The sequence below is a fragment of the Agelaius tricolor genome, unplaced genomic scaffold (assembly GCF_023055355.1).
Source record: "Agelaius tricolor isolate 1412-34295 unplaced genomic scaffold, bAgeTri1.0.p SCAF_10, whole genome shotgun sequence".
In the NCBI taxonomy this organism is placed as follows: Eukaryota; Metazoa; Chordata; class Aves; order Passeriformes; family Icteridae; genus Agelaius; species Agelaius tricolor.
The window spans coordinates 19,899,588-19,925,762 of NW_027269270.1; the positions used below are offsets into that span (position 1 = coordinate 19,899,588).

At 39.7% G+C, this 26,175-nt stretch overlaps 1 protein-coding gene and 1 long non-coding RNA gene across 6 annotated transcripts in view; one reads left to right on the forward strand and one right to left on the reverse strand.

Annotated features, from left to right (window-relative positions):
* Positions 1–4,504: 4,504 nt before the first annotated feature.
* LOC139593751 (uncharacterized) lies at positions 4,505–8,284 on the reverse strand. 2 transcript variants are annotated; one of them, XR_011680389.1, is made up of 3 exons: positions 7,945–8,254; positions 7,327–7,483; positions 4,505–5,154 (listed from the first exon to the last, which is right to left on the reverse strand). It is a non-coding gene; the product is annotated as an uncharacterized lncRNA (long non-coding RNA). The 2 variants fall into 2 exon arrangements; XR_011680388.1 differs by lacking the exon at positions 4,505–5,154 and having other exon boundaries at positions 6,347–7,483; positions 7,945–8,284.
* A 31-nt stretch (positions 8,285–8,315) lies between these two features.
* Positions 8,316–26,175, forward strand: part of LY75 (lymphocyte antigen 75) — a 43,984-nt gene continuing 26,124 nt past the window's right edge. For 3 of the 4 annotated variants that reach the window (XM_071435070.1, XM_071435071.1, XM_071435073.1), the window contains exons 1-13: positions 8,316–8,470; positions 10,664–11,038; positions 11,900–12,073; positions 12,327–12,491; positions 13,065–13,175; positions 14,824–14,964; positions 16,511–16,699; positions 17,368–17,525; positions 18,352–18,462; positions 19,680–19,768; positions 20,084–20,256; positions 20,433–20,629; positions 21,937–22,079. In XM_071435070.1, the coding sequence (XP_071291171.1) occupies positions 8,383–8,470; positions 10,664–11,038; positions 11,900–12,073; positions 12,327–12,491; positions 13,065–13,175; positions 14,824–14,964; positions 16,511–16,699; positions 17,368–17,525; positions 18,352–18,462; positions 19,680–19,768; positions 20,084–20,256; positions 20,433–20,629; positions 21,937–22,079 (2,114 nt within the window). In that variant the 5' untranslated portion in view covers positions 8,316–8,382. Of the gene's footprint in view, positions 8,471–8,934; positions 8,956–10,663; positions 11,039–11,899; positions 12,074–12,326; positions 12,492–13,064; positions 13,176–14,823; positions 14,965–16,510; positions 16,700–17,367; positions 17,526–18,351; positions 18,463–19,679; positions 19,769–20,083; positions 20,257–20,432; positions 20,630–21,936; positions 22,080–26,175 lie in introns of those variants that run through there. The other variant, XM_071435072.1, reaches the window with a different exon arrangement.

A 26,175-nucleotide genomic window follows, 5' to 3' on the forward strand; every position in this document is an offset into this window, starting at 1 on the left:
TTTTTTAATAAAAGAAAAAAGGTGGGTTTTTTTTTTACTATTGTGACCATCAGAGAGATGTTCAGAGACATTGTGGAGTCTTCATCCATAGAGATATTCAAAGTGCAAGTGGAACCAACCCAGGGCACTCTGCTCTAGTTGATTCTGCTTTAAGCAAGAGGGTGCACTAAATGATCTCTTCAGATCCTGTGATTCTCTGACTTAGGTACTTTAATTTATTTTAACAGCATCTGAGTATTTCTATCAGGTTCACTGTTTATAAAGAGGTTTCTGATGCTTCCAAAGTTTTGCATGCTGATGGGACTTAAATTGTGGGCCACAGGTTCCTGCTGGGTCATTTAAATACTGCCTATGATAGATCCAGCCCACTTTGCATGGCCATTCTGCATGGCCAAACTGTCTCACTTTGAAATAAAAACAAATATTTAGAAACTTATGGACTTCATAGAATGAAGTGCCACTGCTTAAAAGAATGTATATAAAAATAGATGGTTTAGTACTATGGGCATATTATTGCTTCCAAAAAAGAACAAGAAATGTAGATGCATTCATTAAAGTAACAGGACTATTTAGGTAAACATCAATTAAATAGATCACTAATCAGAAATCTACACACACTTCATTACTATGAACTCTTGTTTAGTTTTTGTTCGGTTTGGTTTTGTTGGTTTTTTGTAATTTGGGTATATTGAGAATTAAGACATATACAAATCAAAGAATGATAATAGTACTGTTTAGGGATTTTGCTGAATATACAGTGTTATTATACTTTTCATTTTTCTCTTTTTGACATTTAGAAATATAACTAGAGTTACTCATGCAGCTTTATAAAGTATGTGTTCCAGAAGCTGCCATAAAGAGCAGCATTACTCCTTGACAACCTCAGGAAAGGAAAGAGAGTGGGCTTTGCTTTTTCAAAGCCAAGAGCAGGTTCAGCTTGGACACAACTAATCATCTCTACAATAGAAATATGTCACACACAGAGGTGATCTCTGAAGTGACCAAATCCTGAAGTCTGTCTAACTTAAAATCTACTCTGGAGTTTTTGCCTAGAGGCTCATTACTGGTTAGTTGGCAGAGCACTGCAGATGTGAGTCATGAGGGATCTGTGCTGCTCTGTGCTATCTTCATCTCTCTCATTCTCCCTCGCGCGTTCTCTGTCAAGCACATGAAACCAGCTCACCAGCAGTACTTGTGCAGTGATGACAGCCTGATAGCAGTGCCCTCACAGTCTCTCCCTGATTCACCCATGGTATCAAGCACAGACAGAAGTCTTATAAGCTCATTTATATGCACTGTCCACCCACTAACTTTATCTCAGGTTGTGTGAGTGTTGAGTCACAGACAGGTAGTTCTTGTTCAGGTCCCAGCTGTGGGTAATAACAAAAGCTATTTCAGTCTCACAGAAATAATGACTAAGGTACAAATAATTTCCTTACAACAAGGGCCCCTTGAATCAACAGAAAAATGCAAAAAGCAAGTTCTTGTGAGGAGGACTTGCTGATTTGTTCACCCAGCAGGAGCTTTCATCCAGATAAAGAGATAACTGGTGGACCATATCAACCAGGTCAGTCTTATCTGCATGCTTGCAAACCTCATCAAAAAGCTGTCTAGAGGCCTAGATGGTAAATACTACATTTAGAGAAGATGCATTGGCACTGCCCAAATAGATCATATTTATCCAGGTGCACATGAATTTTATTCTGGATTGCAGTTTCTACTGCTTTGCCTGCTACTGATGTGAGGCTTGCCAGTGTTTTCCATCATGTCACCTCATTTACCCTCTGGAATCTTCTTTATAGAGATTGATGTCAAGTGTCATACCCACTCTCCAGACCACAGGCACATGGCAAGTGTGAAGAGAAAAGTAGGTCCATTTGTAGGCTCTCACTCAGTGCTCAACACTGCCTTAAAAAACTCAGATGTCTGCAGATTTGTTACTTTGCCTAGTTTGGTTTGTAGCTTTTCCCAGTTAGTACACTTTCAGGACAAGTCTGTGCTGACTCTCAAAAAGAAGAGTTCAAGTATGGGGATCATCAGCTTATTCCAGTGAACATATGCAAATAGATAATTTAGCTTTGGATAATTTAGCTTCTCCTCTTTTTTTGCCCTGCAATTGTCCTTTGATTTGTCAGAATCCAGTGGATTTCTTGGTCCTGATGTACCTAAGGCAAGATTAAACGTTAGTCTGGATTTGTTTTGTGAGTTGCTGCTCACAGTTTTTTATTGTTCTTTCACTGTGCTTTTCATTAACGTGTGATCCTTGGTTTGTGATCCTTTCTGTGGTTTAGCATTTGGAGAAGATATAAACTTCTGATTTCTAAGAATAATCTACCCAGTGGTGAAGTTATTGTGCCCACTTCCTTTTGCCAGTTCTCAAGACTTTAGTAGATGGCACACACTGATGCTGTGCTGTGCATCCTTCAGGGGGTTCAGCTCCACTGGTAAGAATTTGCTGTTCCTGCAGCTGCCTTTTGTTTCCTCTTCACAAGTTTTCTCACTGCTATGTCTCTCTCCCTTTTGAAACTGGGTGCAACTGCTGTGAATGCTTGGCCTTTGTCAAGCCTCTGGGAATTCTGAATGTGAACACAGGAGTAGAAACCATGAGCTGAAGATGTAGGTCAAGATCTTGCACATAAATGAGGACCAAATGCGGGGCTGCATCTGTTCTGTGGCTTCCCTGTCCCACTGCTCTGGGAAGCAGTATTGATGGAGTCTGATGTAGCCTGAGTTACATAACAAGGCTGCAATGTCCAGACAGCATGGAGGTTACATGAAGTACAGTGCTGGTTACATTTCCCACCCTCTCTGCCCATCTGATCATTCTCAGTGTGCTCTCTCTGCCCTTCTGGTCAGGCAGGCAAGTGAGGGACTCAGGACTACATATGCTTAAAGGTGACATTTTGGTGCTTTGGCATTCTGTGCCACCTGCCAGGTTCCTGTTTTGTTTACTTGATCTGCTTACAAGATCACATTAATAAATTATATGTATATAAATATATAATTATAGATATAATTATAGAAATATAATTATAAAAATATGATTATATAAATATAATTTCAATATCCCATTACCAGCAGAGGTGACTCCTACCATTTTTGTATATTTTATATTCTGGTGCTAAAATGTCCTGCATGTGTGTAGCATGTCATTGTCTTTGTCTAAGACCAGACATTTGATTTCCCTCCACTTATTCATTAGATGTTTTATAATTATTACAGAGGTATGTGTTGTTCTGATGTTTGTTTCCTCCTTCATTTCCCATTTGAAAGGTATTTTATTTGTTTTATTATTTTTTATTATTTTATTTGGGTTTTTTTTGTTGTGGTTTTGTTTTGTTTTGTTTTGTTTTGTTTTGTTTTGTTTTGTTTTTTTGCTCTGTGGCCTCTTCTGCACTCAGAAAGACACAATTTCCAAACTTTTGCTTATGGCATATTGAACTGTGTGTTCTCCACTCCTGCTGCTACTCAGTTTATATCTTAATCAATCACAACCTTTGAACACCAGCAGCTTAGCCCTCAGTGAGTTCACTGTTTCTGTACAGACCCTTTTTATCTCAGAAGTACTCCCAAGCTCAGATCAATCTGGAATTTTGAACTTTAAACCATTCTCTCATCTACTTGTTGAAAGTTTGCTCCTTCCTGGTCAAACATAAGGCAGTGGGGGCATTTAGAGATTGCTATTAGTCAGGAATGAATTCTGCTTCCAAAACATGTGAGACCCAAAACTACAGGCTATGTCCCAGCAATTTTAGGTAATTCTGCTTTACATGTTTAAAGAACAAAACCAAACCAAACAAAAAACAACCAAACAAAAATCAAAACCAAAACCAGCCCCTACCAACACCTTTCAAATTTAAAATTAAAAGCTCTTCTACCTGAATTAATTTTTATTTGCTTCAAAAACATTTTCCAAATGATAACTGATTTTCTTTTAAATCCTTCAAATTATGCTTTCTGCAACAAATATAACGTGGTACAAAATATCATCTTATTTGCCAGTTCCCACAATCCAAATTTAAGTAATAACCCCATACTGACACAGTGACAAGAGAGAACCACTTTTGAGGAGATTGAGCATACAAACTCTGCCAGTAGACCTACTAAACCAAGGCACACTTTCTGTTGAAAATGCACAGTACAGATGTCAGAGACCCTTTTTTAAAGTGTGACAGAAGAGTATCATTTACCACTTTACAATTTCAAGCAGTTGTTTCAATGTTAAAGTACTGCTTATATTATTTTGTCGTTGTTCCAGAAGCACACAGAGATCCTAACAGGAGTCAAAGCTAAACCAATACCAAGAGAAAGACATTCCTTGCTCTCAACAAACATGCAATGTGGATGTGTCCACATTTCTTTCCTTGTCTTACTTCCCAAACCTGTTTCTAGTATTTCAGTGGGCCTGAATATGAAGATTTGAATATGCATTGGGGCAGAGCTGAAGGCAGCACTACAGAAGTTACCACTGTCACATTTGAGTGAAAAAGGAGGTTGATATTAGAAAAAAAGTCTGGAATTCCTTTATTATTTCTGAAAGTTATCTACCACATGCAGTAGAAGAAACAGAACAGTCTCTAAAATGCTATAATAACATCTAGGTATTTATTATGAATGGTGACACTTAAAGAGAATAAAATGTTAGGGTCCCTAGCAATAATAAACCCTTCAAGCACAACAAAAGCCTCAAAACTTTGGAACTCATGCCAAAGATGCATACAGAGATTGTAGAAGAGATGTAAGAAATATACACAAACTCAGCTGAAAGAGCATTTGATTCAGCTTAAGTTTACTGTGCAATATGACAGTTTCATAATGAGCTGAAAGGTTAGGCCACTGCAACTGGAAACAGGAAATTTAGAGCAACAAGGGAAAAAAGCCATCTTCCTTTGTGTTCGCTTTTTGCTGAAAGCAAAACATTCTTTGATGTTTAAAAATAATTAACTCCTCAATATCCATTTAAAAAAAAACAAGGCAGCAAACAAAGTAAGTGTCCATGAAGAAAAGACCATCCAGGTGGAGTTAATGCAAAGCTTAAGTTACTGCTTAAAGACCACTCTGGTTACAGTCTCTCTTTTTCCAAATCAGTTGCTTTTTGGTGACTTTTTTCATAGCCATGCATGGGATCAACTCCATCAAACTAAACTTGTGTATCTGTCAAAAAAGAATCATTTGACTTTTAGCTGCATTTATGGTAAAAGTTGCAATTGTCCAAATTTCTTCTCCATTAAACTATCTTTAAACATGTCCAGGGCTGATATTTTATATTATTAGTAGGCACTTTACTCAAACCAGAGCCATGTTCTAATATTAAACTTGGCAGCAGAGTCTAGGTAGCACTGAAATCTTTGTGCGCTGGCTGCTTTGTGGGTACCATCACTTTCTTGGAGAGTCCTCTCCCTCAGGAAATAACTGCTCCTGTAACTCTTGTAAGCCTTCATGTGACTGTTGGGTTTGGTCTGGTTTATTTCTTTTTTGGGGGTTTGTTTGTTTTTTTAGTTTGTTTTTGGTTTTGTTTGAGTTTTTATTTGTTTGTCTGTTTTGGGGTTTTTTTGTTTTCTCCTGTAAGGACTTAGGTATTGTAAGCACCCATGTTGCAAGGTTAAAAAGGCAGTAAATAACCAGTGATCCCTGTTCAGATGTCCCAGTCTCAAAGTCATTGCTGGAGGAAGCAGAGAAAAGCAGAAGTTACCATCTCCAAATCCTCTTTCTATTCTCTTGAGATGCTGTAGGCAGCAAATCCTTCTCCACCATTCCCTTTGTGCTCACTGGCACATGTGCATGCACCCAACTTAGCCAGAAAAACTGGATTGCAATGTGTCAAATGGAAAAGGAGGAAGGTTGCTCATGCAAAGTATCTGTTTCATGTGGTGAGCAGAGCAGAGATGGGGTGGAGATTTATGGATAGATAGGTGTTGACACTTTCTACAGGCGTTGCTATTGTTAAAAACATATGGGCATAAGGGCAAAAAATTATCTTTTGATAAGCAACAAAGACTCCTGCTAGAAATACAAGACTCTTAGTCATGATGTTGGCACCTTGAAAGGCTTTTTGTTCAGAAAGGCAAAGTAGTCTTCTTGGAAGCAAAAGGCTGCTGTGCATTACTGGGAGCTCTGTGGTTGGGCCCTCCTGTATCTGAAATTCTGTATTTGGTTATCTCTACAGGCATGGTTGAAATTTGCTCAGCCATTAGCTCTGCTTTGAAGTGAGCTGTAGGTATTCATGGGGATATATAATGCTTGTGAATTGCAATACAGAAACTGCTCACTGATTATGCTGAGTGATAATGTGCAGCTCACATTAAATGCAGAAGCCTCATTAATAAAGGATAAATCCTATAAGAAGTAGGGTTACAACTCTGATAAGCTTTAATACAAACCCACTTTTTCAACAAGAGAAAACTGTATTAGAGTTCCATAGGTTATCACATGACATACAACAAATCTCATTTTTTCCTGCATGTTCTTTCAAAAATTTTGGTTGGTTGGTGGGCTCACCAGGACTGTACATTTTGTATCTCCTCTTAAATTAATGTAAAACAGAATTTAAGTACAGGATATGTACATGAACCCAAAACTGAAACTAAGAGGCACCAATGCAAACTGCAATTTTTCCTATTCTTGGCCATTCTTTAATTTTTGAGCCAGGATCAGAGTTTGAGTCTGTACTATCAAAGATAATATTTTATAAACCAATAAACAAAATAGGAGCTGAAATCAGAAGTATCTGAAAGCATATGTTACATATGTTAAGATACCTTAGAGAACCTCCCCTCTATTAATACACATATTGCTGATATATTTGTAGTAATTTGGATGCTGGTAATTTCAGAATTGCTGGTATGTTTTCAGTAAATATGCACTGCATGCTATGAGTTTCAAAGTGAAACTCTGCTACTAACCATTCCCAAACTGGGACAGTCAGTGCATTAATAATAACACACATTTGGAAAGATTGATGGGGACTCAGGGTTCACACCTGCTTCTTGTTTTATTTAAAAAGAGCCACGCCATCCCACCACATATTTAATTTTAGTTTCAATAGCTTGCTTTTGCATCAGGGTCACCAGAGGGGAATTTCTGCTTTCCATTCTCTGTGTGGAGACTTTAAAGCTTTGCTCTTCCTGAAAATGAATTATTTCTGGTAACACAGATTCGATTTTGCTACGTCTACAGACTCCTCTCTTCCTGGATCTGACTTCTGATTTTTCAAATAGCTCCTGCCTTGGCAGCCATGTGCAGTTTCCAGCAGGAGAGAACATTTGTTAACTTGCAGGTGTCTGTTTTTGTTCACTGCATTTCCACTCAATTCCCAGCCGGGCATACCTTCAAATCCTGTGTCCCCAGGAGTACACATTCCTACATGATGGGCAGCCTGGAAGCATATAAAACAGACTGCACATTGCATTTCCCATCTTTATGTAAATTTAGTATTTCTTTCCACGAACAATGGTTCTTCCAAGTCTAATCAAAATGGATTTTCCTAGAAAAAAAAAGTTTATTTCTTGTGACTTTGCAAATCGTTTTTTTAAGCAGCTGGAGCTTGAGGTATACAGCCTGTCCAGGTAAGCATTGAATCAGACAGCATGTAGCTATAAACTTGATTTCATTTCACATCGTTTCTGTCAGTTTTGCCCTTTTTCTCTTTTCCTCCTTCTGGCCGCCTGGTTCTTGCCATGTACAGGTTAGTTGTGTAACGCAAGTTACTTTTGGTTTCTGTTGCAAAATTTTTTCAGCAGCAGTTACTCGGCACTGATGCGCAGCGCCGTCCCCTCCTCGCCCATCCCCGGCAAGGCCAATTGCCATTCCGCAGCTCCTGCCGCGGCGATGGCCCCTGGCCCCGCGGCCAGGGGGGATCGAGGATCGCAGCGTCATGTGCATTATTTGTACCATTTGAAATGTTTTACTTCTATGTGTTTGTTAATTTTAGATTATTCTATTCACCTTTTGCCTTTTCTTCACTTCTAGCAGTTTAGCAGTTACGCGTTCCCCTTTTCCCCCAGCTGAGCTTCTAAGTTTTTTGGGGTTTTTTTTTAGTTTTAACTTTTCTGACCATGCGACAATTCGATCTTCTTTTCCAGTTTTTCTTCGGGTTTTCCACTTTTTTTTTTTTTTTTAATTCCTTTATTTTTTCCCCGTTTACTTTCCCTCTTTTTTCTCTTCCTCCCCGCCTTTTCCCTTCACCTTCCCTCTCACGTCGTCGCTCGCGGCTCCACAGCCCCGCTCGGGCCGGGCCGGCCCCGCCTCGCCCCAACCCCGGGGGCCGCTTTCCTCCTGGCAACAAGTGACGCGCGGGGGGCGGCCAATGGGCGGCGCCGGTGGCGCGGCGCTGGGGCACGGCGAGCCCGGCAGCCCCGCGCAGCCTGCGCGCCGCGGGGCACGATGGCGGGCGCCGGGCGCTGTGTGCGCGCCTGCGGCCTCGCCCTCGCCTGGCTGCTGCTGTGCTGCGCGGCCCGCCGCCACCCCGCAGGTAAGCCGGGCGCCGCCGGGCCGAGCGGGAGGCGGGTGCGCTGGGGGAGCGGAGGGTCCTGGAGCGCCCCGACGGGCTCCTGGGCGGGTCAGGGGGCGGCGTGACGGGCCTTCCGCCCCGGCGGCTCCTTCGGGCGCTGCGCTCCGCGGCAAAGTCCGACTGCGTGGAAACAACCTGGGAAACTTAAAAGGAGAAGCGAAGAAGGCAGGAAAAAGTCCCGGACCTCCCTCTCGGACCGTGCGCTTGGCCTGGGGCGTCGCGAAAGCCGCCGGCGGCCGCGGCTGCCACGTTCCCGGTGCCCGCGGGGCCGGGCCGCGGCCTTTGGCCTGACAGCTCGGGGCCAGCGGGTGCCCGAGCCCCGGCAGTTCCCGGCAGCGCGCTCCACCGTCGCTGTTATCTGCCGCTGTGTGCGCAGCGAGACAGAAAGGGAGCTCGCCTTTCCCAGCAGGAAGCAGGTGGAAAAGTTTCACGTTGAGCAAATTCTTGTAAGGCACAGCCGCTAGCCTAGTCAGAGCTTCTGGGAAACAAGCTGAGCTCTTCGCTAAGTTGCACCTCGCATATTTTTTTATAACCTATGATAGTAACAGGCTCAGGTTGGTAGCTGAAGATGTCACTAAAATTTCATGGCCAGAGCATTGAACTGGAGTAATTATTAATACATTGCTGCCAGAGAGATTTGGTGAGACAGTATCAGCGGTTTTTCCAGGGAAATTTTAAAAAGTGATTTTCCACTTGGCATTTGCATGAGAGTTGTGGAGGAAGAAGTGAAAGAAGATGTGAGAAGAGGCTAAAAAGTTGTTACAAGAAATAAAAAAGAGTGAGAAAGACATGAGGGAAGAATAAAAAGCAAAAACAGATAAAGCGCAGGGTTAAAGGATACCACGGAAGCAGGTTTGGTTGTTGAAATGTCTTAGTTAATAGGCTGAAAGGGACAGTTGGTGTTGGTATGCTCCTTAAAAAAAATTCACTTTAGTAGGTGGGTGACTTACAGATTCTTCTTTACAGTGTGATCAGCTAGGTACTATTTAAATACTGTTTGGCACTTACACAGTGGAAAATTCATGGGTATACTGGGAAGTAGTGGTAAAATTCACTGCATTAACATCACTGAATATTTTCCTTCCTGTTCAGCCAAACCTTTTAGTAAGTCATAACAGAAAAACGCAGTAGGAATGTGATTGACAGTGCATTACTATAAAATACAAAATACTACTCAGCAGATTCCTTATTTAAGCAGCAGAATAATAGCCCTCTGGATCTGGTACAGCCATGGTCCATTTCAGCCTGATTAGTGAAAGTTCTGTACTGTGGAGCCATCTTTATTGTGGCATAGAAATAGTTTTAGGGCATTTTTTCATGGTCTGCTTAAACCTACTGCTGCTTGTAAGAAGTGTTCTTATACTGACAGAGGTGTTAGCTTTTCTTAGTAGGGTGACCCATATGCTTTTTAAATGGTATACTGTGCTTTATCAACTTGAATTTTTCTCTTTAATCACAAACTATGCCAGAACATAAAATGAAACTCATCACAACTGAAAACGAAACTAGGGTCCCTATATAATTTTTTAAATTATACTCCTAATCTGTTGTGTGCTGTCTTTGGTGGGACATTCATCCTAAAACTTTCTCCTCATAGCAATGCTAGTTAACTTAGTAGTACTGCAGCTGCACCTACAAACTGGTTCAAATGTAAACTTCTCATGTTGTGTATCATATAGAATATACAGTTTAGGAAAAAAGTGCTTAGTAAGTTAATATTATTATTAATTATATTTTATGGTGTCTGTTGTGCGCGTTACTGTGTTTGCAGATAGGCATGAAGACAAGATTCTTTACCCAGTAAGCTTGCAAATTAATCAGGGGCTGATGCAATCAGTATATGTTAAATATAGAGGAAGAATTCTTATTACTAGAATTGGACTTAGAAGTCTCATTTGTCTCTCCTCATTTTATAAAGACTTGGAAAGAGGTCTTTTTCCAAAGAAGTTAAGACTCACTAAAGAGCAGGAAAATTCACTGAATGTGGCTTCTACAAAAGAGGGGGTTTTACATACGAACAGCAGTAAATACATTCCCCTTCCTAGACATGTGGTACTTCTCTGAAGGCATTGCTCAGAATGTGATTACCCTTTTAAAAATGAGCTTCCTGTGAAAATGATACTGAATCATAGCCATATGTTTGTTCTTACACAGGCAATGATGTTTTTACCATTCGCCATGACAAGCAGAACAAGTGCATACAGGTTAAAAACTCGCTGATAGTCATAGATGACTGCAGGGACACGAGTGAAGCTTTATGGAAATGGGTATCCCAGAATCGCCTCTTTCACCTGGGGTCCAAGCAGTGCCTGGGACTTGATATATTCACCAAATCAGTGTCTCGCCTGAAAATGGTGGATTGTAACTCAGAATTGATGCTGTGGTGGCGATGTGCTGATGCTTCCATCATTGGTGCATCTCAGTACAAAGTAACTATCATGAATAACTATGTGACTGCAAGCATAAATGCAACAGACCAGTGGAAAAGCAACAGTTCCTCCAGTGATATATGTCGGTATCCCTACCACGGTAAGTTTGCACTTTGAAGATTTTTTTATTTGTTAAGGGCTTTTTGAGTATGTCAGAGCCAATAAGTTCTTAAAATTAGTTATGTGAAAAGATTGATCAGTCAAGCAATAGAATGTTGTGCTGTAGAGAGAAACTTCAAAGGTTTTTAATAAAAAATAAAAGCACAACTGCAGAAATTTTGGTACTGAGTGGCTTTCTTAGCAGGTTTAAATCCCCCCTTCCCCTTGTTTCAGTGCAAACCTATTTAATTATGAAATACCAACCACCTTCTATCGGAACTGACACTGCCCTCCTCACCATGATGGGAATTTTCCTGTTAGCAGGGTTTGAGGATGTTTTCTTTGCTGGTAGGCTACACAGTCAAATTCAGAGCATGCTACCAGCTGACAGCCTGCTGGCCTGTGAGCTTTGGTATGGTAGTGTGTGCACTTGCCATGGAAGCCAGTCTTGTCTGAAATCTCATGCTTCCTGGAAGAAGTGGTGAACATGTGCTTTGCCTTTTCCCTCTCCTGTATGTGTTGATTGTTAAAAGTCTTCGTTCTGTAGGACTCTGCAAAGCACCTGGCTTTCAATAGGACAATGAATTATCTCTATCTTACCAGGATGGGGGAGACAAGTTTCTGCTGTTTCTCAGAAGAAAATGTACAGAAAAAGATTTCTCAATGTATTTAGTTTTTCAGTTCTGGCATTGCTGTATATTATCTGTAACAAGAAGATATGGTATTTTAAGACCACAAGTGTGATTTGCATGCATTAAGTTACCTGTGTCTGTACAAGAAGTAACACTGATTTGCTGTACTTTCCATGTCTAGGAAGGGGAATGTATTTACTTTTTTTTTTACTTTTTTTTTTTTCCTGCAGAGGTCTATACCAAAGATGGCAACTCTTATGGTAGACCCTGTGAGTTCCCCTTTCTGTATAACAAGGTTTGGCATCATGACTGCATTCAGGATGAAACTCACACGGGCGGGAAATGGTGCGCCACTTCTGAAGATTATTCTCGAGATGGAAAATGGGGAATCTGCTTACAGCCAGGCACGTTGGGTTTCTAAATAGACATCCTAAAAGCATTTTGTCACTTCTCTGATGTACAGCTCCACCTTGGTGTGGCTGTTAAGCTGTGTCAAAGCTTTTCTGTTGCAGCGTTGGCTTAAACTGCAAGTATTAGTGATGACCAATATAAAAACCAATAGACTCTACATATTATATTCAAAAGGTTTTCTTTTGAAACTTTCATAATGTTTCTGTATAGTTGTAGTTACAAGTACCTTCTGCTTCTTTTAAACAGAGGATGGTTGTCATGATAGCTGGGAACATGATCCAGGGTCTGAAAATTGCTACCAGTTTAATACACAGTCTGCTCTTTCTTGGAAGGAAGCTTATATTTCATGTCAAAGGCAAGGAGGAGATTTACTTAGCATCCAAAATGCATCTGAATTAAGTTACATACAAGGTAGGTGTAATTATTCACATATGAATACTGGGAAATCTTTATAAAGTGGAGGCAGCACTTTAGTTTCTGTCCTAAATCTCTGGGTCAAAAGTTGATTGTACTTCAAATATTTTGGCATTCATTTGTGTAGCAAAACTAAGGTACTAATCTCATTTTAGGGAGTTATTTAAATTTGTTTGTATGATTTCCTTATAGCAGCTAGATGTTGTTCATATTGTTAATAAGGAATATCCCCAAAACATTAAATACAGGCCAGAGTGGCAGTTGTTATTTTAGCAACATGTTACTCTCTTGCTATGAAATTGTCCTCCCTGATGTTCAGTCTTGATGTGGAGAAATTACCCAAGTGCCTTTGGGACTATGAAACCAAAGGAGAAACACCTGATGACACTGGGAGGGAAGACTTGTGTGGGTTAATTCCTCCTCAGTTCAAGAAAGTTTGCATGCCCAATTATATTAGCAATCTTTCTTTCCTGAAATGCATGCCATTTCAGAATGCATTTTCAATTTAAAGAAGACCAATAAAGGATGAGCATTTTATACTAATTGTTTTCTTTAAAAAAATATCCCTAGGCAAGGATGACATTGCTGAGGTCTTCTGGATTGGCTTAAATCAACTGGATGTTTCTGGTGGTTGGCAGTGGTCAGATCACAAGCCTTTGAATTTTCTCAACTGGCATCCAGGTACTGATATTTCTGATGGTATTGACAATATTCTCAACAGTAACTAGTATTACTTTTTTTTCTTTCTCATTCCACTTTAAGAAGCATCTTTTACTCCTAGCCAGGAAATATTTCTGTTCTCATTTTATATTTACAGCTGATTAGGTTAATAAATCTCTAAAAAGGTAAAACTTAAATAGTATTTTTGAAGTCCATTTTAGTAAAGTATCTACAGCTTTCCTAGCTGCTAAATTTCTCCTCCCATTGACAGAATGACACTGATTTCCCTCAGATATTCTGATTGTTTGTGTTCATGCAAGGGCTGATGTTATTTAGAAGCTTAACTTGGGTTTTTAAACTTCAAGGTTGCCTAAATTTCAAGGTGAAGATGAAAGAAGTATAAAATCCTTGAAAAACCTTTTTTAATTACTCGAGAGGTGCTGATAAGATTAGTGAGACTATTTGGAATTTCCAGGATTATTTTGTAATGTTCTCACAAATATTTTATGAATCTATGTGTATATGAGAATCCCAGAGTCATAGTCAGGAATATTGAAGCTAATGTTGTTCTGTCATTCAAGCTGAATTTGAGCTTTTTCTAGGTGGAATTCTCTTTTTTCCTTTAGTTTCTAGAACAGTGCTGAAACTGGAATTCTGTGAAAAATTGAGAAGTGGTTTCTGTTACTACTTTGATAACTTGGCTAATAAATTTCTGTGGGATTTTCCAAATGTACTCTGTCTTTTGGAAAGGTTGAGAACTTTACTGCTTGTACTATGGACTGCACCTTTTTCTGGAGCTGTGACCACTCTGTGGGACTGTAATGCAGAGCTAGAGGCCAGACTATCCTGAGATACAGTGGCATAATTTAGTCTGCAGTCATGGCAGACATATTCATGTCTACTCCTCTCGTGAAAGTATTTACTGGTGCCTTACAGGAATTTTGATACCTGCAAGTTGAGCCCATTACTTTTTCCTTTCCCTTTTCCCCTCTGAAAAGACCCTGTCTCTCTGTTCTCTTTCATGGAGAACTGAGGTTTACCCTGAGCTTTTTTTCTGTGAGCCTGAACTAACCCAGTACAGGGGGAGCTGAGGTGCTCTGTGTAGGTCACAGCATTGAGGCTCAAAGAAAAAGTCAAAAAGTTCCATTGGAAAGGGGCTCCAGGGGAAGCTGAAGACTGCAAAAAGGAGTTATTCTCTGTGCTGTTTCAAATCTGGGGCCTTGTCTAAGGTTTCTGTTATGGTAAAGGTTATGGTTAGCATTGAGAGAAAGTGCAGAACTGTGTTTGGAGTGGGTGTGGAATGGGACTGCCAAAGGAAACTGAGGGCTGCGAAAACGGCTCTCCCCTGAGATATTTCTAGTCTGGGAAAGTGCTCAGCCAAGGGTTTCTTGTATTGTAAATAGAACATTCCTCCTGGTTCTATGATTAAACATTGGAAAAGAAGTCAAGATTCCTTGATTCTGAAACTTTCTCTCTAAGAGAAAACATCCTGTGGGACCTGGGCTAGGACAGCTGCCCTCAGTTGATGCAAATTATGTTCTTCAAATACAAGGTGCCATACTATCCAGAGTCTTATTCCTGTATTGAACACCAGTAGTGAAAAGAAGCAGTCACTGCCTTACTGTGTGATCACTTGTGCTGTTATGTTTTTTTTTGTTCCTGTCTATAGATGTGCAGAGTTCATCCCCACTGGATGGGCTGAGTTGTGTGGTGATGAATTCTGCTTCAGGGCAGTGGCAGAGTTACCACTGTGGGGCTCAGCTTCCATATGCTTGCAAGAAGTCACTCAATGAAGTTTCAAGCGTTCCAGGTAGGACAGTTTGCATTTTTGAGTTTTGTATGTTAATGCAAGTATAATGTTCACTTATGGAATCATTCTTTTCCCTCCCAAGCCTTTTCAGGCATCTCTGCCAAAACATTTTCACAACAGCTTTGGTTTTTTAGCAGAGCAGAAGCAAACTCTGTTTCTTCAGTGTCAAGATGATGCATCACAAACAGTTTTCATTTTTTGCAGCTTTCTCATTCACACATAAAGCATTTTGCAGCAGTCCTGCCCTTTTCATCACATTTTCCTCCATGGCTTGTGCCTTCTTTCATGTATTACTGAAAGTCTGGAACTGGCAGTTGCATCCCAAACCTTTCCACCTTTGCTTTAAGCCCATTTCTCTTGCTCTTGGTGTGTATTGACATGAAGTGGGACTTACCTGGGTCTTGGATCCAACTCTGTTAAATTCAAATAGAAGCAGTCAGGTAACCTTACTGTCCTCTGAAACCAGGCCAAGCGCTGAAAATCAGAGTGCAAGAGTTGGTAGTTTGCTCAGTGTGTAATCTTTACTGGAGCATAACAGCTCTTACAAGATAATAATTCCTTTATCTCGACCTACACACACAGACAGAAGCCTTCAGTGTTTGCAGTGACATGTAACTGCTTCCATGCTTTTGGCCATTTATCTACACCTGAATGTCCAACCCTTCCCATGGCCATGACCTCTTCTTCTTCTGCATGCTTTGGCCTTACCCAGTTCCCAGGGCTCTCCTGCAAAAACTTTTAGTAAAAAGTAATTGTCCGTGAATGACAGGGAGGTCTAGAGGAGAAGGGGTGTGGAGTATCTCTGGCTAAGGCATGTTGTCTCCAGCTTCCCCTAAAGAGGTGTGTGCATTTGAAGAAGAGATAGTAATCAGTTTCAATTTAACTGAGCTGGTTCAAATTTTGCAGTGACACTCTGAAAGCTAGTTGTCAGTTAACAATTCTTGTCTGTTCTCTGACTCCTCAGTGGGGTATGTAGAGTTACTACCAGTGTTTATATAGTGTTTTATTTATTAAAAAACAAAATTTCTGTGGCTGGAGTATTTTATAGTGTGTTTTCAACCAGAAAGGCTATTAGTATGTACCATTTCAGCATCCAAAAACTAGCTAGAATTCTTGAATATCTTGAGAAGAAAAAAAATATTTAAAACTAGGCATTTGTTGAGTTGTGTGTTTCTTTCCTGCAATGAATCAACTTGATTTGTATTCAGTTGCTTTTGAAATCTTGCTTACAATTACTTTTGAACCTTTCACTTACACTAAGACTAGCTTAATGTAATGCACTCCTGCCTTTTGCTTCCACTCCCACTAACTTCTTTCTCCTTCAGTCTACTTCATGGCCCCAAAATATTATGAGTTCTCCTAATGCTGTATTGAAGTCTATTTGTTTGGCTAAGCTGTGACCCTTTCTTTCATGAACGGAGGGATATGAACACATTCTGATTGCTGCCTTCTGGCTATTTTCAAGGTGCTGCTGACTTTAAAGCTAACCCTTTGCACTAGGCAATGTAAGACAAAAGCCTCTAATTCCATTTCTCTTCATTATTAGAGTTTTGGAGACACTTGGATACTCGCTGTGATCCGGGCTGGCTCCCCCACGATGGCTTTTGCTACATGCTGATAAGCAACCAGGCACCTTGGAGTTCAGCAGATGAGTTGTGCAAAGCAAATAAGAGTAACCTCATCAGCATTCACTCATTAGCAGATGTTGAACTGGTTGTTACAAAGCTCCATAATGGTGAGTTGGGGTAGTTGTAAAGGTCAAGCACCAAGTGCTGCACACCATAAATTACAAACTGCTTTCCACGTTCTAGCATACACTTGTCATAACCTCTATCTTTTAAGAGTGGGTGTTAAAGCTGAGCTTGTACCCAGGCTAGTGTTGAATGTTGCTGTGCAGATCCAGGCCCCCTGTGTTAGGACTTGTTCTGGTTCAGTCTAATAATTTATTTATTTACTGAGCTAACCTACTTCTAGATTTGTAATGCTTTGTGCTTAATTTGCTCATTCAAAGAGAGTGGTAGATAGTTGGGTCAATATTTTGACTGCTGAGTCACTGCACTAATAAATAGTACCGATAGTGTTTGATGTTATGTCTTTGCATACACTCTAAATTTGGTTGAGGGTACTTTGGTTTTTTGCTTTCTTGTGTGTTCCTTATTTCTGTTTGTTTGTGGTTGGGTTTTTTTTTCCTGTTTGTTCCTTCTCTGTTAAGCTTACTCATGGTCATGTGACTATAAGTTAAGAAACGAGACAACAAACATATGGTCTCTTCTCACTGTAATAGTATCGCTATACTGCTGCACGGTATGATAAAAAATTTATTTTTTTTTAATAACACATTGCTTTCCTGTTAGTTTGAATGTTCTATTGAAACAAAAATGTTGTCCTAATTTTAAATTACAGATGTTGAAGAGGAAATTTGGTTGGGTCTCAAGAATGACGATGTGCCAACCTTGTTCAAGTGGTCAGATCACTCGCCTGTGGTTTTTACCTACTGGGATCAGAATGAACCAAGAGTTCCCTTTAACAGCACTCCTAACTGCGTGTCATATTCAGGCAAGGTAGGAATACACTGTTGAGTTGGGTTTTTGGTTGGTATTTTTTCATCGTAGTAGAGGGAACATTGGTGTGTGTTAAAATCAAGGAGGGGATAAAGCAGCTAGCTGATCTTATTTCTGGAATAATCTTTAAAATACATTTTTCTACAAGCAAATTTCTTAGAATTATTTAGCTGGAACTTCGTAGCTGTATTCTGCAAAGAATGGAAGAAATGACTCCTAGCTCTGAGACTAACACATTGTTGGCCAGACTGTATTTTGGGTTACTGTATTTGTGCATGTCTCTGGCAGAAAGGTGGGAAGGAGGAGATATCTGTGTTCAGTCATCTCCCAGACCAGTTTGGGTCACCCAGTCTGAGGATGGAATGTTCTAAAAAGCGTGTTGGTGAAGGAAGGAGGTCACTGAGAGTGGGAAGCAGGCTGTATCCCATCCTGCAGATTCATTAGAAAAGTGGAGTATGCATTTGCCTGCTGTGTCAGCAGCCTGGCACTGGAGTTTGTGCTCAGCTCCTCTGAGCTGTCTCTGAGCTACTTCCACATTACGCTGAGCACACCTTCTGCACCTATTCCCTTCCTAATCTAAGAGAGTTTGCACCACCCTGACCTTTTCTTTCCTTTCTGGGTGTGATCCAGAATCCTCCCATCTGCATGTGTGTCAGCTTTCTCTCTCCCTTCCAAACATGTACCTGTGCATATAATCCAGGGCATCCCACCCAATATCTCTACTGGAGGCATTTTGGCTTTCTCGCAATGGAAACAGCCCCTGCAAACACAGAAATTCAAAGATGGTTAGAATTTAAAACATTTCTTTTTCCTTTCATTCTTACAGCTGGGACAGTGGAGGGTCAAATCCTGTGAAGAAAAATTGAAATATGTTTGCAAGAAAAATGGAGAGATTTTGAATGAAACAAAATCAGATGAAAGTTGTTCATTGGAAGAGGTAATAGGAAGCTTCTATTTCTTTTATTGTCATTTAGCTCTGAAACTTGCTTGAAAACACTTACTTCCTCTACTTCCATTTCTTTCTCGTCTGTTCAGTAAAGTCTGTGAAACATTTTATCTGAAAAAGGACATTTATATAGCATAAACCAAATTTCACATTCTTCTAAGCAGGCTCAGGATGTATTATCAGTTTGTTTATTGATGAAAGTATTATGAGTTTGGACCCAGGAAAGGTTGTGTTTTATTTATTTATTTATTTAAAAGAATGTGATTTTATTAGAAATATTATTGATAACACCACTTGTTCTGTTGTTTTTGCTCAAGTTATGTTTTAAAATTTAGAATAAGCACGTTGCAACGTAAAGATATGCAGAGATTGTTAACTGGGATTATGTTTCTTGCACTTCACTGGCTCTCATTTTTGTTCTATGACTTGAATTAAGGTGGGGGCTTTTTTGGGTTTTTTTTACAGTACAACATCTTATTGCTTAAATAAAGCTCTTGTCTTTTGAGCTAGCTTGCGATGGTATTGCTAGCTATTTCAGAGTTACTTGGTTCAGTTTTGTGTGGCATATTGTTTGCAGCAGGAAAGATGTTTACCCCTTATCTTTCTTTCTACATGACCTTTTTACTCTGTCTTTTCAGAGACTTCCAGCACATAGAGTTACAGCTGTCTGTGCTATTCAGACACCAGTGGCATTGCTAGGCTAGAAAAGAGTTAACACATTAATGGTTCTTGAAATTTGAGTGTAAATATGGGGAGAAATGTTTGAACAATAGAGAAATTTTGTAAGTTCACACATTTTCAGTATCAAGTATTTTTCTCAGAAGTAAAGAGACACTGGTGTATGCCTTCCTAGTATTCTTGTGTTTGAATCCTGGCGTTGGTGGAACAGCATGAAAACTCCTATTGTTTTGAATAGGACTGGGCTGTTACCCTTGTGTTTCTCTGTAAATGCAATAGTGGTCAGAAGACTCTGCCCAGGCAAGCTAAAACAGTGGTGTATTTTATTCCTGTGGCTGCATTATTTTTTACAACTGTGAATCTGAGAGTTGATGATAGTGGACCTTGTGTGCGACACAGTGCATTTCTTTCTTGTATATGCTGTGCCAGCTTGTGGGCACCAGCCACTGTTGGCAATGATTTATTTTCTTCTGTAGGTAATGCCTAAATTAGGTTGTTTTGTATAAATGTGGGTTTTGTTCTCTAACCAGGGATGGGAGAGACATGGAAACTACTGTTACAAGATTGATAAAATGGAAGTTTCATTTGGAGCCCAGTGCAATCTTACAGTGATGAACAGGTAAAGCACATTTGTAATTTATGAGCAAATTAACATCGCAATCCTGGAGATAAAATCAGAGATTAAAACTGTTTTATGATAACTAATGGTTTATAAAGAAAATGTAGAGAGAGAATTGCTTTTGCCAAGAACTAGAAATGTGTAACAATGGTAAAACTACAATGTGAAACCTTTCTGGAAGGATGAGAATTCCCAGCCTGCTGACCCCATGTTGAATATGGGACTTCCTGGATGACTGCTTGAACTGATTTTTAAGTTTTCTCAGTAGTTTGATATCTTTAAAATATTGACTCTGATTAATCTGTGAATTTTCAGATTTGAACAAGAATTTATTAACAGTCTAATTAGAAAGCACACAAAAGTTGAAGAAAAATACTTCTGGACTGGTTTGCAGGATATCAGCCAGTCAGGAATATATTCCTGGGGTACAGTGAATGGGGAAACACCTGAAGCTGTGGCATACACTAACTGGAATTCCATGCAACCAGGTAAATTTGAAAACTAAAAACACATAAAAATACTGTCCTTTTCTATTCAGCAAGCACTGGAGTACCGTGTTACAGAACTCCAAGCATGCAATAAAGTAGTAATTCACAATTCTGTCAGGTTTTTTTTGGAAACCAGCCAATGGTTTTAAATGTGGTTTTGGTGGCTCTAATTTTAGAGTTTTCAGGAGGATGTGTGGCCATGTCCAGTGGAAATTCTCTTGGAAAGTGGGAAACTAAGGATTGTAAAACCACTAAAGCATTTTCTGTCTGCAAAAAATATATTGGGAAGCCCAAGGAGCCAGAAGTGCTCCCAAAGCCAACTGATCCCTGTCCCCCCGGGTGGCATAATGGATCCGGCCTTGCCTGCTACAAGGTAAAATGTTATTCCTGTTTGATGTTAATTGCTGATTACTGTCCTGGAGGAAGTGAGTGATCAGACATTTTGTGGGCATAGCAGCTCTTGAGGGCATTTTCAAGGTGCTCTCACCAGGAGAGGGAATTGGTGTTGATTCAGATTGACTGCCTGTAGATTAGATACTGCCCTGCATCATCCTCTGCCATTCCTGGAAGGTGCATTGTGCCTCTTCTGTGGGCAGCTGACTGGGGCCACAGCACTGGCCCTGTCCTGCTGCCCTCAGGCATGCACAGACACCTGGTTAGGGAAGGAAAGCACTTTGCATCACCTTCCCTTGCCCTTTTCCTTTCTGTACTCTAAGAGTATAGATAGGAGAGGTAGGATTTTCTCTATTTTGAATACAAATATATAGAAACATTCAGCCTCAGCTGTATTTTACTGTTTTGAGATGACCATTGGAAGCAAGCAGCTGTGCTGTTTAGCTGGAATGGCTTAAATAAAATTTTATTTAGAAATGCAGGGGTTTTTCCCTTCTATTAAAAATTAAATCAAGTTAAAACTGAGGCTGTTCATTGGATTCATTATTTTTTGACTCAGTGTCTGCAATGAACTGTTTCTTGTAAACAGCTCTTATAGCAAAGTGGGGAAACCCAGCTTGAATAACAAGGGTGTGGGGAAGCACTCTGAAGGGATAGGTCTGTGCTGCTGTGCAGCATAGCTGTCCCATAGCTGATGGACATGACAGCTGGCCCTGGCACATTCTCCACAACTGCTGTTAACCAAATGCAGCATGTCTGTGCAGAGAGATCCAGCTGATGGAACTTGTCTTGGACTGAAACCAAGGGGATCAAGTGGATGTGTTAGCTGAGGTGTACGAGCCAAACTTGCACCTCAGATGCATACAGGTTTCCAAGGGTGTGCCAAAGAACTTTCTTCATGCACAGCACTTAAGTGAGACTAGTTTAAGTGAACATTAGGCTTTGTAGTTCACCATAAATTTGAAAGAACAACATCCCTTAAAACTTATAACTTGACTTACAGTTATGGAATGAGCTAGCTGGTGGTTTCTAAAATCTTTCTGGTAAAGAACAGCAGAGAAAGTCTGTCATGTGGAATATGTTGTGTTTGAAACAAATTTTGTCAGCTAAACTTCAGAGTCTGGCTGCTGTCAAGCAAACTGAAAGAAAAAATGTTAAAAAGTCAAGTTCTTTCCCTATGGAAATACCAGTTATTGACTCTCAGGTGGCCATATTTTAGTAGAACAGGAGTGTTTTAAAAATACTGCCTTGTGTCATTTTCTGCTCTGACATTTGGCTGTTGTGAAGTTCTTCCATAGTGAAAGAGTGCTGCGAACCAGGACCTGGGAAGAGGCAGAGAGGTTCTGTGAAGCCCTTGGAGGCCATCTGCCTAGTTTTAGCCACTCAGAAGAAATTAAGGCACTTCATTCTATCCTGAGGAAAATGATCAGGTAACAAACTAGCCATGTCCTGAAGTTTTGATTCTGCAGTGGATTGCAAATGCTGCTGGTGGCCACAAATGGCAAATACGAGATAGTGTGTGACACCTGTGTTTCCTACAGAACACTTTGATGTGGCATTTGAACTGCCTTGCTGGAAAATGTCACAGGAGTACAGCTTGGGCTGATATTTCACAGGGCTAGAGGCAGCACAGGAAGAGAAATTTATGTAATAGAAAATGCTCAAAGCTCAAATCTAAGTCTGTTGTTACAATAAATTATTCCTTCTCTGTGTTGAATTTTGGCACACCTAGATGGTAAATGTACCTACTCTTTACTGGTACATTCTTTAGAGATGAGTTATTATTTCAGTTTTTCAAACACATCTCATTTTTATTCATGAAATGCTTCCTGAATAAACTGGGTGCTAACTTTTGAAAATGTGAATAATGTAGTGTCCAGCAATCTGGTTGGCACAGATCCTATTTGGCATAGCTACACTGACACTATATGGGCATTAGATGGGTGTGCTGACTGTTCTGGTATCAACAGATTAAATGCTAAATAATTTATGAGTTTAAAGCTTTATTTTTAATCAAATGAACTGTCACTGCAAAGCTTTATTGGGCATTGGTGTGATGTCAGATCCTTGTGTAATATGGTTTTTTTGATTGACAGTCTGTTTTTTCAGAATTTTTTGCCTTCTAAAACTCAAATGCTGCCAGTTATGTGATGTAAATTTTTTCATCAACAAACTAAATTAGGATTATTGCAGAAGCTGCCAGCATACAGCAGTGATTAAATTTTTAGACCTGATGACTGAAGTGGTGCCTTCTTGAGAAACCAGTGAACTTTTTTTAGAAGTGCACAAGTCATGAAAATTACTCAGTGTTTATGTTAATAAGAGACAAAACCAAACTTGTATGCTCTATATATAGATAGCATGGCTTGTGTAAAATCCACTTGTAATTCCTTTGCTAAACTGGCTGAAGTCCCACAATAAAAATCAGTGCGCAAGTTATTTCTAGCTGCAGACTTTATTACATGGTTTTTCAATTACAAATTTTGTTTTAGTGCACCTAATCTACAATAATATGTGAATAAAGAAGTCACATTTTCTTTTCCTACAAGTACTTAGAGCTGCTTTTCAGCTTGAAGACTGTCTGAGGTATTAATTTCATTTTCTGTTAGGAGTTTAAAGGTGGAGACTTCTGGCTTTCCAGGAAGTCAGTTGAAACAAAATGCTCCTGCATTTCCCATAGTTCAGAAATTTCAAACTTAGTCTGAAAGCTAATAAGTCCCAGTGTTTCAATATTATTCCAGCAGATGTTAAAATGAGGGGCAATATATTGAGCCTGGTAGAAATTGACTCTGCAGTTAGTGTTGCAGTAACTGCTCATATCAAATATAACTGAAAACACAGTATTTTCTTCTGGGCTAACCCCTTTCTGAGCACTTCAGAACATTCTGAACTGAAATACTACATAGTTGATATTGCCTGAGGTATTTTAAATAATGTTTGTTTAGATAATATGATGAATTGTTGAAGATACTTATGCTTTTAAATTACTCAGAGGTGTTGATTACATAAAATATTTTGGAGGTCAGGTGTCAAGGGTAGTTAATATAAAAATCAAGCTCATTTGAGATAGGAAACCATGTGAATCATTTCACCAAGAGCAAATACTTTAGCTAACTGGGAGAAATCACGCTAAGGTGATATTAGATATGATTAGCTGCTGGAGTGTGCTGGCATGCAGTTTGTTCATATTCTCTGTATTTATTCAGTGCAAACTCCAACCTAAAGCATTCATTCAGCGCATTCATTTCAGTTTGGGGAAGGAGCCACACCTCGACTCTCTTGGTTTCAGGTTTTTTCCCCTTGCACAGTTCTCTGGTGACTCATTGAGAGTTGTTTGTTTTTAAATGTTAGCAGGAGTCATTTTGGTTCACCAGGAAAAGGGCAGCTTGCCTAGTCCATTCTGTTCTTTACTCAGATTCCACCTTAGAGTCAAATAAGAGCCAGAATCACTCCAGCCAAGTCAGGCTATTGCCATTGGAAAGGAAAATAAAATTTGCCTGCCAGTCTTCCCCTCTCTGGAAGAAGTAGGATAACCTCTTTTGGCTTTAAGGGATGTGATACAGGCAGAACAGATCCAGTTCAATTACTTCCATTCTTTTTGGACTGTGTGAGCATTCTGCATCTTATAGCTGGCAGCAATGCTGGACACAGGAGGAGAAACAGCTTGGACTGGTTAGAAGCGACATTTCAGCAAGGATGCCTTACTGGAAAGAAATCCAGGTTGCCTTTTATATGAATGGCTCTGCTGCTGTAATTTATTTGCATCTAGAAAGCCTCACAAACACTTGAGTTTGAAAGAAAAAAATCACCTTAACAGAATGGCCAAAACAGCAATAAAGCTGAGATGCAAGCTGTAGTAATTGCATTAATTCAACTTCTCTTTTCTTCCACTCAAAAGCAGGTAATTAGCAGGATGTGATTTAGCTAGTGCAGTAGCCTGTTACAGCAGGGATAACAAGGTGGCCCAATGGGCTTCATGCAGAGTTTTAGGCCAGCACTGCTTTAGATTAAATTTGCCTTTAATTGCACCATTAAGGAGTAGGCCCAGATGTATACTATGCCTCTTGTCAAGAACTAGATTGACCTACAAGCCCTAAAAGCTTCACTCTTAATCTTGTGTTGGAGCTGTTATAAAGGACAGAGAAAATAATTTTCTATTTTGGCAGTTAGAATATGATCAGAAAAATTACAGTTTTATAGTCCCTTCAGCATCTGAACTGTGTTTATTCACTCCTGCAGTATTTGACTTTTATGAATGTTTAGCTCTGTGTAAAGAAAAACCAGCAGTATTCTGCAGGGGATGCTAGAGATTTAGGGTCTTTCAGTGTCAGTGTGGAGTCCATTGTAAAGCACAAATTGCATGTATGTTTTAGTTTAAAACTCAGGATTTTTTATTTAGGTTTTTAGAGACAGTTCCAGGAGTGTAGCTCAAAGAATACTCTGTCACTGAAAAATCCATTTTGATATCAGTCCACAGGATAAATTTTAATGCTATGCAATGAGGAGACAGATACTTGAAGCACAAGCAAATTCCTTGCTGCAAGCTTAATTGCAATAGGGAGTCTGAATTTATCTTTGTCTTAAATAGCTGGTGGGATTCTTTCCTATGATGAGATGACAGTATAATTTCAGAGGGTTATCAGAAGGCTTTACTGAAGCTTAAAAGTACTGTCAAGTGTGGTGTAGCAGTTACTAAATTACTCATGGTCATGTCTGAACAATTCCAAAAGAAGCAAAAGCAATACAAAAAAGTGTAAGAGCTTAGTCAGCTGAAAATATTGTTCTGTTTGCAGGCTAGTGATTGTAAATTGGGAGATAAGCTGGAGAAATTCTTGACCTAGAACCCTTCTTGGTTTTAATTTATTTATTGTGTAATAGCCAAATACAAATTAAAAGAATTTGAAAAATTGCTCTAGAGCCTCAGGTAATTACTGCAAATTGTTTCAAAATTAGTGTCTCAAATTTTCTTTTTAGTAGATATTTCTGTGTGGTGATCAACTGCTTAAACTGTGCTAAGTCTGTAGGTGACATTTAGGGCAGGATCTCTGCCTCTTAGTTGGAGGAGCAGCCACAGAAAAATGAACTCCTAAAGGCAAATAGCCAAAAGTCACTTAGCTGTTTGACAGCTGTGAATGTTTGGCTCACTGCAGTTTTCCACTGCAGTGGTATGGGGCATTTAAGCTCTTTAAAGCTCCTTAGTTGTATCATTGAAAGACTAAAGATTGATCAATATGATAAAATCACACTAGAGTGATCACACTATCTCACCAGTGTCAGAAAACTATTACTGGAGTTGAGAATAAGGAACAAAAAAAAAATAATCTGTTGATGGCTGATACTTTCTTCCTAAAGGAAACTTTACCAAGTAAAGTACTGTTGCCCTTCTTGGATTTCACATACTTAGCTCACAAACCCTGGGTTAAGCTGTTTTGGTAGTAAAGTAATTTTCATAAACTTTCCAAATTCTGGCTTCAAATCACAAAGTTTGTCAGCACTACTTTCTGGGGAGCCTTTTACAAACTCTGA